Source organism: Aptenodytes forsteri, unplaced genomic scaffold, assembly GCF_000699145.1.
Source record: "Aptenodytes forsteri isolate BGI_AS27 unplaced genomic scaffold, ASM69914v1 Scaffold383, whole genome shotgun sequence".
Lineage (NCBI taxonomy): Eukaryota > Metazoa > Chordata > Aves > Sphenisciformes > Spheniscidae > Aptenodytes > Aptenodytes forsteri.
The window spans coordinates 207039-223384 of record NW_008794640.1 but is presented as its reverse complement, the minus strand read 5'-3'; the positions used below and the strand labels follow the sequence as shown (position 1 = coordinate 223384).

Genomic DNA, 16346 nt, shown 5'->3' with positions numbered 1-16346 from the left:
AGATGCACTTGAGCTGGGCTATCGATTTCGCCCCCAGCATCGGCACGCCACCCCTAGGCTCATCTCTAGTGAGCCTGGTTTTATCCCCTTCCCCCTTCAAACTGGTTTAAACTGTCACCAGCAGGCCTGGTGCTGTGTAAAATTACACTAGTAACTCTTAAAATATTTTTCCCCAAAGCTTTAAACCATAGTCATTTTACAAAATCAGATAATTCTTGTGCAAAGTAACAGAAACTGCCACAACTTAGTACCAAGACAGTACACAGTGGCAACAAGAGACATTGCATGTTAATGGAGCCACAGTAAATTGTACTTCCCGTAGTGAAGCTACGGCACTAGCACTTCTGCGCAACCCAAGACTCAGATTGTCAAGACGTGCTTTTCCAAGAATCAGGTAATTGCAAATATTACAGTAATAGTTTTTTCACCGATGAAAGGACAGGTATGCCAGCAAAATGTGTAAGAGCACTACAGATGTCCATAATGTTAAATAAACACCTTGAATGCATGCAACAGTAAAACAAGAGTTGCATTATGAGAACTTGAAAGTGTAGGGAATGAGGTTAGCTCATTTAGTACATTCGTGGTTTTTCCTGAATGAAAGTATGGGTGCTGAAGAGTAATTTTTCCATACATATTATTTTAAATTCAAAAAGATCCTAAATGCTTTAATAGATTTAACAGCCATGCAGGAATCTCTTTTGTCATCTGTGACAGCAAGTCAGTCTGAGATGGGTAGAAGTCTCACTTATCTAATGGCAGGTCCAAAGAGGTTAAAGGTGACAGAATTTACAATTTGGAGAGGAATCACTAGTTTCAACTTCCTTCTCTTGCACAAAGGGTCAAAGAAACTTAAAACTACACACAACCAGGGCCTCAATTTTATTATTTCAAACTGTTTCCCTGCCAAAGTAATTTTTGGTAAGAGTACTTCTGAATCTTTACAAATCCACCAGAGAAAATCCCATTCACGTCACGTTCTTCAATATTTCCAGTAACCCATAAACTTTCCAACAATGAGATTATAATGCAGTAATATAAGGGGGAAAATGTATTCTTAATCACAACCAACCAGGCCATTTGTCACAGTAGTAAAGCCCAGCTTTATGTACTTAAAGATTCAGATACACACAATGATGGAGAGCTGACTGGTGAAACTCAGGCCATGTGTCTTCAAGTTTCGTTGTCACTTAACTAAGGAGTGATGAATGCTGGCATGCTATTTCAGGATTAAAACACTGAATACCTAAATACCAGAGACAGTGTTTTATCAAGCTCCTCACTATCTGCCAGCATCATTACGCTCTGACTCATGTAATGTAGCAGAATTACAAGTGAAAGTCCTCATGTTGAGTTCGAAAGAGACACTTGAACATCAATGTGATCAAATGGTTATTTTATCCAAAACAGTCAATTCTTTCATTACAGCAAATCTCTCTCTCCCATGATTTGCTTGAATAACTGACAATCACAATATTGCCACTTTTCCTTCTAAGACACAATGTCAATTCTCTTCAAGTCAAACACTTTATAACTTTTTATATAGGTAGCATCCGTATACACACACAGTTGATCAAGTGTCCTAGAATTTGTCTACACTATAATTAAAGTCAGAAAAGTTGCATAGTTTATTTTGGTGATGCCTGTGAAGCTGCTTTATTACAACATGTATCTAAGTTTCAGAATTTGACTTGTTTAATTTTTATATTTTAAATGAGGTTACTTTCCACTGAAACAGAATAATTTTTACTACACATCCAGGAAATAGGTAATCAAAAAAACCAAGCACTATTTCATTTAGTTATTCTACCTCATAATACTCTAAACAACTTTTGAAACTTGACTTGTACTATATGCAGCCATGTATGTACAATACACAGCACCGAAGAAGAACAACACATCTGTCCTACTTTATTTCTGAGAACTGGCTGATTACCAAGTAGCTTGAACTTAACAACATATGCAGCAGCCAGGAGAGAAGGAGGTATTTTTCTTTGCTTCCCAGATAATCTGCTTGTGGAAGAAAAAGGTACGTGAGAAGAGAGCAGGTCTAGTTCCTTTGTGTGTTGGGAATCAATTCATAAAAGCACCTTAGAAATTAAAGTTACTTCCAAATAGCTCTTGAAATCTAATGTTCTCCATTCAACTTTTGGGGGTGAGGATGGAGAACAAGCATGAGTTACGTTCAGAGGGATTTAGATATTAGGAAGATTACAAATGTAACGCATGTATGGGAAGCTCTGTAAGTATTATGGAAGAGAGCTGGTAGGTCCATGCGCACATTGGAGATGGAAGGAAAAAAGGTATCAAACAGCACTGGGAAAGACTGTAGAGTATGAGATAAGGGAAAACTGAGTACTAGAAAGTGCTGGCACATCTTACAATAAATTGGGATCTATTCAAAGGTGCTCTGTAGCACTCCTGTCATCATTTGTGACAACAAAGAAATTCTAAAACCCATGTCCAGTATGTTGTAAGGTTGTGTTGTCCTTCAGAACGATGGGATTAAAGATGCAGGAAGAGGAACAGCCTTCTGGCCAAGGTTTATCTGCTATATAATGTACATCTACATTACAAAAGCACACATAGGCAAGCATTCAAAAGAAAAAAACCCCACCACACTGTAAGGAATGACTCATCAATCATTCCTTATTAATTGTGAATCCACCTGAAATAATTTATCAACTTCAAGCCATTTATCTACACGCAGTAGCCATAACTACAATGGGCTACCTACAAAATTACATGAAAGCCCATAAAAATACTTACTTGCCCCAGTTACTAAAGTCCTATTTTTGAAGTAGTTCCAGAAGAATTCCAGGAAAGTAAAGATTAGTAAGCTTCACACCACATAAGGAAGATTAATGAAAACTACTTTTAAGAGTACATTTAGTATTCTATATACTGGAAAAATCAGTGCAGCTTTGTACAGAAAGGTTATGTCTCTAAAATCTCCTGGAGTTCTCTGAAGGAATCAGTAAGTAGATACACATGAGAAATCAGACTGATACAGTGTACCTGGACTTTCAGTGGGCACATTAGTGTTCCTTATGAAAGGGAAAGAATTACATTGCTACAGGACACGAGGAAAAGTCCTCAGATGAGCTAACAAGTTAAAAGCAGGAAACAAACAAATGAGTTTCACAGAAAGCTGTGCCAGCACATGTGGTGTCTAACACTAAAACAATCGGGAAAATTGTGAACAGTAAACTGTCAAAATTTACTAGATGGTATTAAATTATTCAGGATACCCAAGAAAGGCTGACTGAAGAATTCCTCAAGGACCTCACGATAGTGAGGTGATAGTGATAGTGACAATAAATGACAGGTGAAGATCAGCATAAACAAATGCAAAGCGATGCAGAGGGCAAAAATAAGATACTGTGAGTTGACTATTAACATTCAGAAACAGGATCATATGGTTATAGCATTACAGCTGATTAAACGTTACATACCTCCTCTGCACTAAGCACTGGTCAAAAAGCAAGCCAATGTTAGGACTTACATAAAAAAAAAGATCAGAATGAAATGATCACTAGAAATGATCTAGTGATGCTATCATAAATTCATAAGCATTCCCATCTTGAGTAGAGTATGCAGATCTAAAAGTTCAAAACAAATAAAAGCAAAAAGATTTTTTCCATACAACATGTAGCAACAGTGGGAAAGACACAGCTGTAACAGAAGCTGACACAGCTTCAAAAAGCAACTGCACAAATTCAAAGAGACGAAATCCATAGGGTGGTAGAGAGACTACAGAGACAGTCAAACTACTAATGGGAGGGTATTCTGGGAAAGTATCAGTGTTTATTGCCCTTCATTTTACTCTAAACATCCATGATTGATTGCTGTTGGAAATTGGCTGACTCAGTGCATCTGGTTGTAAATTATATTCTTATGTATATTTGATATTAGCAATACTGCCCAATTATAGACGTGGATGATCATATATATGCAGCAGAATAGCATCTAATGTTTAATTATAATAATACTTCATATTTCATAATAAATATTTAATAAGCTGAGCAGACACCTGGCAAATACTAGTGTTTTATTTACCTAAGAGAAAACTGAACAGAGGGTAAGCAATCTTTCCCTAAAGGTAAGCCACCCCATTCCCCTCCACCCCACCACCACCCCCAACACTCGGCTTCACCACGGGATATTCAGTATTTCTGATTCTCAGGCACTATAATTTGGAAAAAATCACAATATTATAATCAGGTAAACACTGTGATACATATTATATCCTACCTCCCAGTTCAAGGAGTATTCCAGAACATCTGCAATGGACATTGCATGTTCCCCCTTCACTTCTGAAACCAGTGTAATTGATGATATATTTTTCTTTTTAACTGCCCTGTCTCTGTCACTTCTATCTGGTTGACATACAAATTTTCTTCCTTATGATACAGTATTAGCAAGAGGGGTTTGGGAAGGAGAGCAACATCACAAAATCCATGTGAGTTAGCACATGAAGAGTAATACGGAAACCATACGGAAAGGCAAGCCTCCAGTTCTCGTTCTGGCTTACTCAGGATCACCTAGGTCAGGAAAATCCTGAACACAGTCTGGCTGGAGGATGGCAGGACACAAGAAAGAAGTGTGCATCCCATCCCTTTGTATTTTTTCCTGAACACTCATTCTTTATCATTGTTAAGGATAGGATACTAGGCTAGATGAAGCATTTAACTGATCCATTACAACTGTTCTTATAGTACATTAAAAAAAGTACATAAAAAAATATGAAATTACACAAAAAAGGAATAATTTCTTTTAACATATAAATTGAAAGAGAAAATTAATCTAAAACTATTGTTTGTTGATAGCTGGACATTCTAAATATTAAAATATTTTAAAATATTAAATATTTTGTCACAATGTTCAAAGTCCAACTCTTCTGAACCAGTAACTACACAAATTGAACATCCAGTAACTACACAAATTGAACATCCAGTAACTACACAAATTGAACATCAATTAAACCAATTTCTGAATACAGAATTCATAAACTCACATTAACTCCGAGAATAACATGTCTAAATTATTTACCTCCTTCTGATCAAGCTGCAGAGAAGATTTTATCAAGTCACGAAGAGCAGTAAGTTGTTTCTTTTCTTCATCTTGTGTCTGCTTTATCTATAGAAAGAGATTGCCATTATATGCTTTCTAGATGCAACTTTAATTTTAATTTTTTATGCATTCCAATATACCATTTCAGATGTCCTGAACAACCAGCTCAACTATTCTGTGTTTCTGTAATATTTGAGTTTATTTTCATGGGCTAGTCCATTCTTATGTATTCACCTTCTATGCATGTATTACTTGAAAAGCAAGCTAAAATGAACGTACAACTCTGCATGCTCTGTTCTGTTAGGCTTTAATGGCTCACTACATTTAATGCAACTAAATTAGTCTCTGAAATATTAAATAACTCCAATAAGCTCGACAGATGACTTAAGGAATGAAAACACAGTTTAATTTAGCCACAAACTGCAATAGCAAATGGGATTATTGTAATTCTTATTATAGAATACAAAGTCACTTGGGTGACAAGTGAGCTTTGATTCCACATTATTACTTGCCTTCCATGAACATCGTAAGTTAATTCATTCAAATTCATATCATTAAGCAGTTTGTTATGGAAAAATGAAAGTGGTAGCTAAAATTGATGCTAATAACGTAATCTGATTCAAAGATTCCCACTTTAAATTAGTTTTATTTTAATCCAGCATTAAATTAGTAGAATGAAAGCTGCTTTTCCTAATAACTGTAAAAAAGGAATACAAAGTTTAAGATAGTCAAAATTTATTTTCCTCAGTCTAGCTATATTCCAAGTTTCAAAGAACACACTTTTCATTTATAAGATACAAATGAAATATACACTCTTGTAGTCATATCTAAAATGTATTCATATAAACAAAATATTTCCATTTTCAGACAGTATACTACTTATAAGTAAACTTACATTATATAAGTCAGCAGCCAACTTTTCAATATATTGTTTAAGTTTATCAGCTGTTTTCAAGCCATCTTGGAAGAAACTGTAATGAAAAATACCTGTGATTTATCAAGAATACATATAATTCATAACACAAAGTAGACTGTCTTGTGGAGGAAAACAGCAAAACCAATAAAACTTATCCAGCTCCTCCCACATTCGGAAACAAACAAACAAATCTCTGTCCCACTGTGTACTGTTTTACTATCAATCTAACCACACAATAGCACAGCTTCCACATTCCCCTTAGGTAATATACTTCAGAAAGGTCTGACAGTTGCATTTCGGTCCAGAAACATTTAATTTGCTTTGCGGATTTAGTCTCACTGTATAGAAATATAATGAGCCAAATAAGCACTTCACACATTAGTATAAGTGGCAACATATGAAGGATTAGGTTATAGATAAACAGAAGTTTAACTTCTATCCTCAAGTATTTATTCTAAATTAGAAATCTGAAGGAAATCAATTGAAATTCATCACTATGAAGTTGGGTTTTTGTTGGTTTGAGCGGGGAGGGGGGTGGTTTGGTTTTGGGGGGTGTTTAAAAACCTTCCCAGTAGTTTTAAAGTATGATATCTTTCAGCAGTGGAGATATACCATTGTGACTTTAACAAATATCAAATTAGAGAGAATATAGCTTAGCTTATTTTTATCACTGTTAGTCAACATGTTTCCCCTTAGTAATTTCTACAGTCTCTTTCCTGTATTTAACTTAAGTAAAAGCTCCTGTACATTTGCCTCTGTGGTTCTACTGATGACAAGGTCATATCTTACCAGTTTCACCTCAAGGAGTTTCAAAGAAATTACTGGCTTTCACAATGGTTTTAAAATTTACATAAAAAACTAAAACCCATTAAATAGAATAAACAAGCTATTTCTAAACTTACATTCTAGATCTATGCCTCAGGAATTAAAATTAATTTTGTACACAACATGCAGGCTTTTCCCTTGGCCTCTTTCTCCATCACTCCCCTGCCCCACTCACTCACTTTCATACTCTCTACTGAAAGGCCACAGCCTAATAAGATGAAGTTGCAGGCACCCAGCAGATTACAATTATGGAAAAAATTCCTGATGTAACCAAAACAAATTCAAAACAAAGGGAAACAAACACTTGTGTAAAAAAGAAAACTGTAACTAAAGCTTAAAAAGCATTGCACTTACTTGCATTGTGCATGATAATACTTAATAAGGTTCTGCAGAAGGTCCACACCTTTTTTTGTCTTGATTTCATTAACCTTAATAAGATACTGTATAGACAGTGAAAAACGTGTTGATAATCATGCCTCACAACCTTCAACAGTTTTCAATCAACAAAACATCATTTGCTCAATGAATTATCTCTGTGTTTAACCTGGGTGCTGACTCATAAGCCACCCACCCACCACAGTTAAGCAAAATATGAAACAAATAACAATTTATTTGGCCATTCCTAGAAAATTCAAACACCCCAAAACATAAAACAAATTCAGGAAAAAGTTTTGTCTTTTCCAATTGTCTGAAGATGTCCCTTTTTTAATGCTACTGCAGTAATTACTGAAATATTCTAAAAAATATAAATACTATGCAATTTAAACTAATCACTACTAAAATGTAATAAAGAGAACTATTAATCCAAAAAGCATTTTTATGGAACTAATGTATCACTATCATTTATCACTTTATTAGATAATTTAGAAGGCTTTAGAAAGTATGTTGGAAGAAAGATATCAAAAATACTTCCTGAACTGCTCAACCATAAACCTGAAAAAATAAGAAATATTTCCATAGTATATTTTCAGCCCAAGAACCTTAGAATAATAATCTAAAAAACAAAGAAAAGGAATAAAACAAAAGGAAGCCAGGTTTTGTACAGAGTTGCTAAAATAATTATTTTTGTATTGCTGTACTATGTGACACTGAAATCATTTCCTCCCTCCACCCCCATTAAACGACAAAGTAGATTTCACCACCTTTAAGTAAGGCTCACAAGGTACTTTTAAGTTATGGTGTCATAATTAAAAGCTGAAACTTGTTTCTTACTTCACACATCTGTAGCTGAAATAGCCGCCTTTCCTTCTCCATTTCCTCTGCTATCTCAGCTCCTGTTATTTCAGTTCTTATCATCCCATGCTGTTTCGCATGTTCTCTTTTTTCCTTTTCAATTTTTGTACTGAAATTTTAATTAGAAAACATTTTAGAGAATTTCTTCTACTATCATGTGACCTGGTATTATTTAGGGGAAAAAATGTCAAGAAATATTAAAGAAGCCATTCTGAAGATGAGTTCCTCTATGATACCAAATCCTATATATTTTTTTAAGTGTCCAGAAGTAATGGAGTCATGAAGCTGCCCTTCCTTCCTTTCATCCTTTAACTCTTTTCTCTAGTTTGTGTGCTACTTGGGGAAGAAAAAAAACCCTCATTCTTTCTGTATGTTGTGCTCCATAGCCTTCATCTCTATATACTGCAGTGTAAAGCATACATATAACAAACTACTGACTTGGCAGGAAAATGGCAGAATAACTTAATCAAATGTGTTTCATGCTATTAAGGCAGGAATTAAGGAAAACAATAAGGCAGCATATGACTAATGACTTCCAGTCATTAGGTTTTCAGAGAAAGCCAACACTGAAATTCTGAAATAGTGAAATGCAAATGTGGAACTAAGAGGCCATCCTGAGACTTTAATTAGAGCTTTGCAGTGTGGCTGTCCTTACATATCTACTCTGCAGGCTAACTGGATACTCCATTTGTAAGCAAACTTAGATTTCCAGTACAGAGTAGAAAAATCTAAACAATTTTCTGATTTCTTTAAAAAAAAAAAAAACACAACTTTCTTCTCTAGCAGCCTTTTTGAGAAAAATAAACACTGAAGCTGTACTTCTGTAAAACAGGTGACAAAGCACTGTGTGTTTATTAGACTGGTGCTCCTTGCCAGGGGAAAAAAACCCAAACATTTAAAAAGGATTAATTTATTTGGTTTTGAACTCCGCTTTTCTCCAACTAAGAAAGGCATAACGTTTGCATGTAGAAAAAACGCACTTTTCAGCACTGCGCCTCTGAACTTGACTTGATATTTGGTCTTGAACAAGTTCTGGGAAATGTGGTTCTCAGAAATCTAAGGGACACCTTCTTGGTCTTAATAAGCCCAAGTGAAATTTGCTCATAAGATTTAAAAAAAAAAAGTGTAACAAAACAACAGGCATCTTTCTGTAAACTTTCCAAATTCAGAACAGAATCCCACAAATGATACCATGTATTGAGTCTGTAAGAGATACCTCTGTCTCCTAAGTTCTGTTTAATGGCATTTGGTATAAATAGGCTGGCAAAGATACCCCTGATTTTACATATAGCAATTTGAGAGGCAGAAAGATTTTTTTTTTTAAACCACTTTGCTGTTTATAGAAAACTAGTCAATATTTTTGCAAAAGATGCAATATCTGTAAGAACTAAATAACTAAAAAGGAACAAAAAAAACCATTCTACATGTAAATCTGAATGCTCAACTGAGTATGATGTTGTGATCTTGAGACAGGAATCTCATTTTTGCCTTAAATTAGTAATAACCTCATTTCCAGTTCAGTTGTTCATAAGGATTTAACATTGTAATGAATTTTGAAGGCAGAAGTTACTATATGTATGTAAGAAAACTATGCCAGTAATAAATGTTTCAGCAGTTCCTAGTGGCCTGACTTTTTCTTTCATTGCTTTCTTCCCCTCCTGGTTAGACATAAATGAAACAAAGATGATAATAGGATTAAAAGGGGAATAAATGAAAGGATACAAAAAAATGAATTAACTCCTGAGACCTCTTGAATTCTGATAAAGCAACTGCCCATCATTTCCTTGAGAGCATTCTGAACCATTCCACTAACATTTCTGCAACTACGATACTACTTGCTTCCAACCTTCTATTTTTATAAATCATTCTTTACCCACAGAAGACAGGTATTATAGCAAGAAAATATTTTTAGAACCACAGATATTTTAGAAGGTCACACCAAGTGCACTAAAATTCTTGCTTCTCAAAAACAGAGTTCTGCAATACAGGACAACATATAAATCTCATGATTTTTAGTATCAATAGATTTTATGTATATGGTTATAAGAATGTGTAAATGCCATCTGAAATCCCCACAACTCACTGTACGATGTTCAGTATCTAAGCATTAATTATCTTCCTTACACTAAAGAATCATTGGGCAGTCTTAACTACTTCACAGAGAACATAAAAATATTTTATTTCTATTAGTGCAGAAGAGAGATGCCTTGCTCATATTCACATTTACATCCACAGATACATTACATAGTTTGGGACCGGGAGGGGAAAAAACAAAATGGAAAAAGAAAGAAAGAAAAAAAAAAAAGAGAAGAGGGAGAAAAATACTTACAATTTGGTTTCATAATAATTCCAGGCTTTGTCAAAAGGCTTTTTGAGGTCCTTAGGAAACAGAAAATTTGGTCAGAACATTTCTAAAAATTTACCTTTATAGTTAAGATATCAAGTTATAAATAGAAACAAAAAATAGTTTTCTTTTAAAACTTTTCAGACAGCAGCTGGAAAAAATACTATTTTTGAATCTTGTAAAGTATTGCTTTCCTGTGCACCTTAAGACAGGAATTTACAATGAAATTCTAAAGCAGCATCACAGTCACACCAATTTTGAATTTTTCTTTGGACTACATACAGAATATTAATGGATGCCAACATAAGAAATAATTTCACAGGTGAATGGAAAACAGTCACAAGACAGCTGAACCTGAAAACATTTCCTTAAATAAAAAGTTAGTTTTCAACACTTACCCCTTTAACACCTTTTAAGTCTCCTTTTAAGAGAGAATCCAAAGTGATAATAACATTGTGGCTTAAACCCTGGAGCTAAAAAGAAAAACATTATACTGTTATCATTCAAAAAGATTTATTACGCTTTTATCAAACTAGTGCCAACAAGTCTTTGAACTTCACTAATGAAGTTGCAATCACCTCAAAATTTCTAAATTAATAATAAATTCAAGTCTGGGAAGAATTAATAAACATTCACTTGCATCAGACATAGAAGCATTATAATTAATCTTTACTTGTATAGGGTGATATAAAACCAGAATTTTAAAAATAACATATAAGCAAACTTCTGAAAGCACCTCAACGTAATCTTCAGTCTCTCAAAGCAAACATTTGAATATTGCTTAATTATTTAGGAAGCAAATTCAGTTTTGGAACAAATGTTTCTTATAGCCTCCTGAATAAGAAGCAAGGACCTGCTGTGCTACAGGCAGACAACACACAAGGCACATGTTAATTCAACCACGAACAAAAGCAGCAAAGAGAGTCGCCAGCTCTTTGATTATTCCCAAGTATTTGGGAAGACTGTTCCTTTCCTTGTCCAGTGTGGGAATCTGATGTTGGCTTAAACTCTCAGGAGTTTAAAGTTCACCTTGTTAAGTCCAAGCCTGTTTGATTACATATCTGTGGAAACATTCCGTTTGTCTTTGCCAGTCTGAGGGTAGAAAAACCTACTGCTGTGATCCTATCTGAACACGTATGGTGTGCATGGTTCCTGAAGAGTTGTGATCACAGGAAAGAGATGTGTATCAATACTATCCCAGTCTAGTGAAAAGTCTGTTGCCTCTCTTACTTCATCCCTCCCTTTGTTTCTCCCCCAAAATATTCCGTGAATTCTTCAGTTCCTTGCTAAGGAAGGCTAGGGAGAATGATGGGAAGACTGCAAGACACCACATCCTCTGCTTGTAAACCAAAGGGGCAGGGAAGTGTTACATTAGTGTTTTTAATCTGCCATATGTAGGAGAGGGTAGCTGGGCCATACAAGGTCTTCTGAGCATATTTTAGTCCATGAAACTAATTTTTAAGGGACTTTTGTGAAATAGGTGATCTACGCAGATGAGAATATCAAAATGATCACTCAGGTTCTCCAGGTATAACATTCCATTCACAAACTCCTTATATATTCAAAAGACATATATGAAAAATTAAACATTTGTTTTTTTTAGAAGTGAAATTATGCAATTTTAAATACATGCCCATAAAAGAAAAAATTCAAAGAAATTTCACTCTTGTATCATGGTTTACTTCTTTCATAGGCATAAAATAAAGTCATGATGAAACAAGGCATGACCTGTGTGCATTTGCTGCTGTTTTACGAGCCAGGGCCTCTTACCAATTTACAAGCAACTTCTTGTACCATGTCATTATTTACAAGAACTACATCCACTATGTATAAAATAGTGTATTTTCCTTCATTAGATTCATTATCAGTCCTTAACTGAAAAAAAAAAAACCAAAACCCAAAAACCCCAGACTTGCTTAATTCTCCAAATATCCTGGGCAGAAAGGATTTCTGTAAGGTGCCCTAGAGATTACTGCCAAACCTGACCGCCAGAACTTGAGCACAGTTCAGGCACCCGTTGTATCTGATACAAATCAGTCCTACAAAGCACAGTTCTCAAACTTGCTGTGCATTATCCTCTGGAAAGCACTGGGGTCTCAGCGTGGCAGAGGGGAAGGTGGATCTTCTGAACGCAGGTTATTATACAGCTACTTAATTATCACCTGATAGCTTGTCAGCCACCCCTCAAGTTTTGTTCTTTTTAGACAGCTTGCAGATATTACAACTGATAATTATTCTTAGCATGAGATGGATTCAAATTCAGAAAACATGACACAGACTTGTACCTTCATGTTCAAGATATCTCGACAACTGTTTCATGTGTCAAAATTTTATATTTTTTAAATTCACAAAATCTGATATTCAAAATGTATTCAAAGCAAGATGAAGGACAACCACTAGAACGTCTTGAGCTGCAGCCTCAAACAACAGCATGAACACAGAGCAAAGGTTCTTCACAGTTTAAAAGATCAAGATCTGAGAAGGGATTTTCTCCTTAATTGCAACAGCATAATTAGTACTCAAATATTGATTTTGTATGAAACAAAAGCAACCACATCACTTTCAGTGATTAAAACCCCAAAAGATTTTTTCTTTACCTGGCTTCACTAAAGGAGTTTAAATAGAATCAAAGCTTAGACTACATGCTGTAAAGAGCTAGGTTCTCTTTTTCTTTCTTCTTAAATATTTGCACATGCCCACCCCCCAATATTATTTCATGACAGAAATAAAAGGAGCCAGGGAATTTGTAGAGGATTATGCCCTTTCGTAATTTGTCCTCTGTTGGCTTTTTATCTCAATACACAACTCACAACTAACAACTCCCTGACAATGTCAATTTTGTTGGAGAAGGAAAAGAATTACAAATATTAAGCCAACAAGTGATTAAGGTAATACCTACTTTATCAATATGCAGATTAAAGAAAAATTTAATTAAGAAAACAACAATAAATTATTGTTTTCATTCTCAACCATTTCAATCAGTTTCCACTTAACAACCTTAACTGAAGTTCATACCTCAAACGTGAATTTTGAGAAAGAATATTCAAAAGATTTTAATCCCATCCTAGTTCATAAAAACAGAGAGAACACGTATTTCTGCAATATGGGTGGATATGGCAGACTTAAAGCAGTTATTAGGGCAGGCATGAACAACAGTACATTACTGTAGCTTTTTTTCATTTTTCCAAGTGTGTCCGTTAAGGATAACCAATTCAAGCCATTAATACTTGGCTTGAAATTACTGAACAGTAGCCAGCTAGTATGTCAGCTAGGGAAAAAAAAAAAAAATGTAACTAGCAGTGTATTACTCCAATGTGGTAAGATTTTAGAATCATTTATTACACTGTTGAAGACTTGATAAGCCCAAATGAATTAGAAACACGTCTGATAACAAAGCAAAACAGTCTCATATCTAGAGCAAAATAAAGGAAAAAACCTTAACAGATGGAAATATGTATGATAATTTGGGGAGGAGGGATGTGAAGAGAAGATAATTTACCTGCAAAGATTAGCTGAGGAAGTTTACAGGAAGGGGAGGTGGGAAAAAACAAGCTTTGAACATTTGGAAAAAGCCAAGCACCATGCAAAATCTTTAAAAAACAAGTAATCTGCAAGTGCTCCAAATGTTCTTCCAAAACCTCATCTACATTAATTTAAAGATATTGACACACTCAGTTTCACGTATGCAGATCTCCATAGAGCTTTTTAATGCACTATTATAATGAATTACTACATAAAGAATGAAACCTGGAACAGGAAAGGAGGTAGAAGTAGCAACAGTGACATACAGTCCCCCTCTCAACTGCTTTTTCACTGGACCTCAACTTGTATTTCGATATTATAAAAAATCTTTTTCTTTCAGTGAAATTGTCTTAATCAGACCGATGCTTAAGAACAACAGTGGGTCAACAATGCAGAATTATCTATCTTGGAGAGAAGAAAGGTGAAAAATAAGTGTTTCTAAAATGCCAAGACACTTGTAAAATAAGCTTGTTGTCTACTTGAGACTGCTGAATGAAGTAAATTATGGAATAGGCTATTTTAAATGCTGTCAACAAAAATTTAGATAGGTAACGCTTCGTAGACTAGCTGAAATAGTATAATGTTGTTTTGAATGAGCGTGGCTTCTTAAGTTGAGAGCTTTTTCCTCTCAATCAGCACTACTTTAAATAAATAATCCCTCACTTGTTGTTTGCCAGTTGAAAGAAGTTAAAAATTTCTGTGTAAGTCCTGCGAGGACTGATGTGGTCCAGAGAGCTTCCAACAAACTTGAGTTCTAGTCCCAAACTGTCCTCAAACTGCATTTTAACACACACTTTAAAATACTTATTTTTAATTGTGTGCCAAAGTAAGATTAAAGGAGGCCAAAATAACCCACAATGACAGAAGTCTTTACAGAGGAAATCAGGTCCCTCGCATATCTACCGGTCTTTAAAACTGCCAACTTTGAAACAAAGGATGATCCAGGTAATAGGCCGGAGCAAAGCTCTTAAAGAAAGCAAGCTTCATTAGGATAAGTGTGATCATCCTTAGATGATTAAGTAGGTGATGAAGAAGAGGCAAGACTCAGAAGGCAGAAATAAGCCCAAGCATGAGAGGTCAGAAGTGACACCCCATTTTGAGTGTTGCTAGGGCTTGTGTAGTCTGAGGTGATTATAAGTGAATCTCAGAAGAGTGCAGAAAGTCAGGTGAGAATGTCTGCTGATACTAAGCTATTCTGGGTAGTAAAGCAAAAGCCAGGTATGAAGAGTCGCATAAGAACCTTGTAACACTTACCCCTGAAAGAATGAAATTAAAGATTGAAGTCTATGCTGAAAAATGTGAAGTGATGCATAAGAAGAAAAAACTGCATACAAAATCATGCTTATGAAATAACAATCATCAAGAAAAACATCTCAAGGAAAAAATACACAGAATCCCTTGAAAACATCAAGCTCAATGCTCAGTAACCGTAAAGCAATCAGCCTTCATAAAAGGGAATAAGAAATGGAACCATCTTCACATTTGTCCCCCCTCATTTCAGAAAAGGGCATAACAGTGCTAAGAGAAGATACAGAAAGGACCAACAAGGACAATCCAAGTTATGGAATAACTAGGACTCAGCTAGAAAAGCAACAGAGGAGGGAAAGGAAGAATGATAGCTATCTGTAAATTCCTGGGAAAAACGGGAATTCTTACATTTCTTATATCTTACAAGAATCAGGGAACAATAACTGAAAGGATCAGGTTCAAAAGAAATAGAATTGACATTTCAGAGAGCAGTTCATTTTAGCACTCTGGAGGAATCCACCATATTCTGTGCCAAGCATAGCATATATTCAAGAAATCCTTAGACAAATTCATGGAAGTAACACCAAACGAGGACCACAGAGCAAAAGCTATTGCCTTCAGCTCCAACATCTCTGAGCTGAAGACTGTTTTCATGACCACAGTACAGAAGGTACCCCTGTATGTTTGCTTTCTTCCTACACTCTTCCCTAAAGATTCACTCTTGGGCAACTATCAAAGCCAGGGTACTGGCTACATGGACCTTTAATGTGACCTAAACCAGTTGTGCTCGTGCTAGGGACTCTAGGAAAGAAAGCCTGTAATACTGCTTATACTTTACACACCAAAAAGCTTGGAGATAAGCTCAACTATAAGAAAAACATAAAATTGAAGCTACCGCTTTCTGAATACAACAGCTATCAAACCCATGAAACATGATTTCACAAGAAATGTGGCTTTGTTACTTTCAGTATTCAAAGATATTTGTAATGACTACAGTTTTATTAATTCAGCTTTCAGAAGTAAAAGGCCTAAGCCAAACTTTCATAGAATCATAGAATAGTTTGGGTTTCAAGGGCCCTCTAAAGGCCATCTAGGTGAACCCCCCTGCCATGGGCAGGGACATCTTCAACTAGATCAGGTTGCTCAGAGCCCCCTCCAACCTGACCTGGAATGTTTCCAGGGATG

At 35.4% G+C, this 16346-nt stretch overlaps 1 protein-coding gene across 1 annotated transcript in view; it reads right to left on the bottom strand.

Moving 5' to 3' along the window:
• The window catches only part of ASAP1 (ArfGAP with SH3 domain, ankyrin repeat and PH domain 1), a gene marked incomplete at its 5' end in the record, with an annotated part of 83607 nt that overhangs the window by 54488 nt on the left and 12773 nt on the right, over positions 1-16346 (bottom strand). Inside the window, 6 exons of the mRNA XM_019470547.1 lie at positions 5053-5139; positions 5969-6044; positions 7169-7254; positions 8027-8156; positions 10377-10426; positions 10790-10864. Coding sequence (XP_019326092.1) covers positions 5053-5139; positions 5969-6044; positions 7169-7254; positions 8027-8156; positions 10377-10426; positions 10790-10864 — 504 coding nt within the window. The remainder of the gene's footprint in view (positions 1-5052; positions 5140-5968; positions 6045-7168; positions 7255-8026; positions 8157-10376; positions 10427-10789; positions 10865-16346) is intronic.